This window comes from Engraulis encrasicolus, chromosome 4 (assembly GCF_034702125.1).
Source record: "Engraulis encrasicolus isolate BLACKSEA-1 chromosome 4, IST_EnEncr_1.0, whole genome shotgun sequence".
Taxonomy (NCBI): Eukaryota; Metazoa; Chordata; class Actinopteri; order Clupeiformes; family Engraulidae; genus Engraulis; species Engraulis encrasicolus.
This window is the reverse complement of record NC_085860.1, coordinates 51,607,872-51,609,563: the sequence shown is the minus strand read 5'-3', so window position 1 is coordinate 51,609,563 and position 1,692 is coordinate 51,607,872. Positions and strand designations below refer to the sequence as shown.

Here is a 1,692-nt window from a genome sequence, read left to right as displayed (position 1 = left end):
TAACGGCGTTACCTTGCTTCAAGATCCCCACGGCAACCCTGTTACCCTGCTTCAGAACCTCTACTGTAGCTCCTCAACCCTGTTCCAAAGCCCCCATCGTAACCCCCCCTCTCTTACTGTGCTCTAGAGCCCCCATTGGACCCCCGTTAGCCTGCTCTACAGCCCCCATTGTCACCCCTCCAGCTCCAGCTCCGGCTCCAGCCCCAGCCCCAGCCCCAGCTCCAGCCCCAGCCCCAGCCCCAGCTCCAGCCCCAGCCCCAGCACCAGCTCCAGCCCCATCCCCAGCTCCGGCCCCCATTGTCACCCCTCCAGCTCCAGCTCCATCCCCAGCTCCATCCCCGGCTCCAGCTCCATCCCCAGCTCTACAGCCCCCATTGTTACCCCTCCAGCCCCAGCTCCGGCTCCAACCCCAGCTCCATCCCCAGCTCCAGCCCCCATTGTTACCGCTCCAGCTCCATCCCCAGCCCCGGCTCCAGCTCCAGCTCCAGCTCCAGCTCCGGATCCGGATCCGGATCCAGCTCCAGCTCCAGCTCCATCCCCGGCTCCAGCTCCAGCTCCATCCCCAGCTCCAGCCCCCATTGTTACCGCTCCAGCTCCAGCTCCAGCTCCAGCTCCGGCTCCGGCTCCAGCTCCGGCTCCGGCTCCAGCGATGATGGCGTCCCCCAAAGGGCAGCTGAAGAGGAAGGGTCTGGAGGCCGTGCCGCGCATGCAGCCGGCCATGATGATGTTCAGCAGCAAGTACTGGGCACGGCGCGGCCTCTCGCTGGACTCGGCCATGTTCGACCAGCAGCAGCAGCAGCACACGGGGGACAGTCTCCTCCGGGAGGGCTTCAAGATGGTGAGTACAGACGGACAAATCTCTAGTTGGTGAGCGTTTTAATTAGAGATGCACCGGATCCAGTTCCGGTACCGGATCCGGCAGGATAATAGGGTTTTTCACAGGATCCGGATCCGGATCCGGCGGGATCTTAAGCAGTGGATCCGGTATCCGGCAGTTACCTAAAAATCAGGATCTGGGGAAAGCCCTTTGGAAGCGGCCGTTGCAGGCAGTTTTGCAGCAAGCCAATGAGTCTAAAAAATAGTTTGAGCCAACGTAATAAAAAGGGCCCACGTCGTGTGCGAGTAGACTACGTGTTTCAACCCTTTCGTAGGATCCGGTATCCGGTTCCGGATCCGGCAGGATCTTAAGCAGTGGATCCGGTATCCGGCAGGATCCTAAAAATCACGATCCAGTGCATCTCTAGTTTTAATACAGCCAGGGAGATTAGAGCTTGGAGGAGTTTATTTATTGGTGTATTGATTTATGTTTTATTGTTTTGTATTTATTGGGATTGCAGAGAGTTGATGGCTGTGAGCAGAACCATTTTTACCAATAGGCAGACTAGGCATTTGCCGAGAGCCCCACCAAAACTGTTGGTCCTATGTCTATTTTGCCTAGGGTCCACAATTGGGTAAAACTGCCACTGGCTGTGAGATTAGAGAAAGAGAAGTTTATGATCATGAGTATTATTACTTATGGGTCAAATGAAAGCATTTTCTACGGTACAGCTGTTACGTTATGGCCTTTAGAACTTTACAGAAAAACAATGGCTGAACTCAATCGACAGTCCTCTCCTCCCCCTATAAAATGGTCTGCAGCACCTTGGAAAGGTTACACTTACTGTATCTGAAAAGCAGATGTCAATCCTTTCA

At 55.5% G+C, this 1,692-nt stretch overlaps 1 protein-coding gene across 1 annotated transcript in view; it reads left to right on the top strand.

The window, feature by feature from the left end:
- Positions 1-679: 679 nt before the first annotated feature.
- tph2 (tryptophan hydroxylase 2 (tryptophan 5-monooxygenase)) overlaps positions 680-1,692 on the top strand; it is a 12,870-nt gene continuing 11,857 nt past the window's right edge. The window contains exon 1 of the mRNA XM_063196263.1: positions 680-838. Coding sequence (XP_063052333.1) covers positions 707-838 — 132 coding nt within the window. The 5' untranslated portion in view covers positions 680-706. The remainder of the gene's footprint in view (positions 839-1,692) is intronic.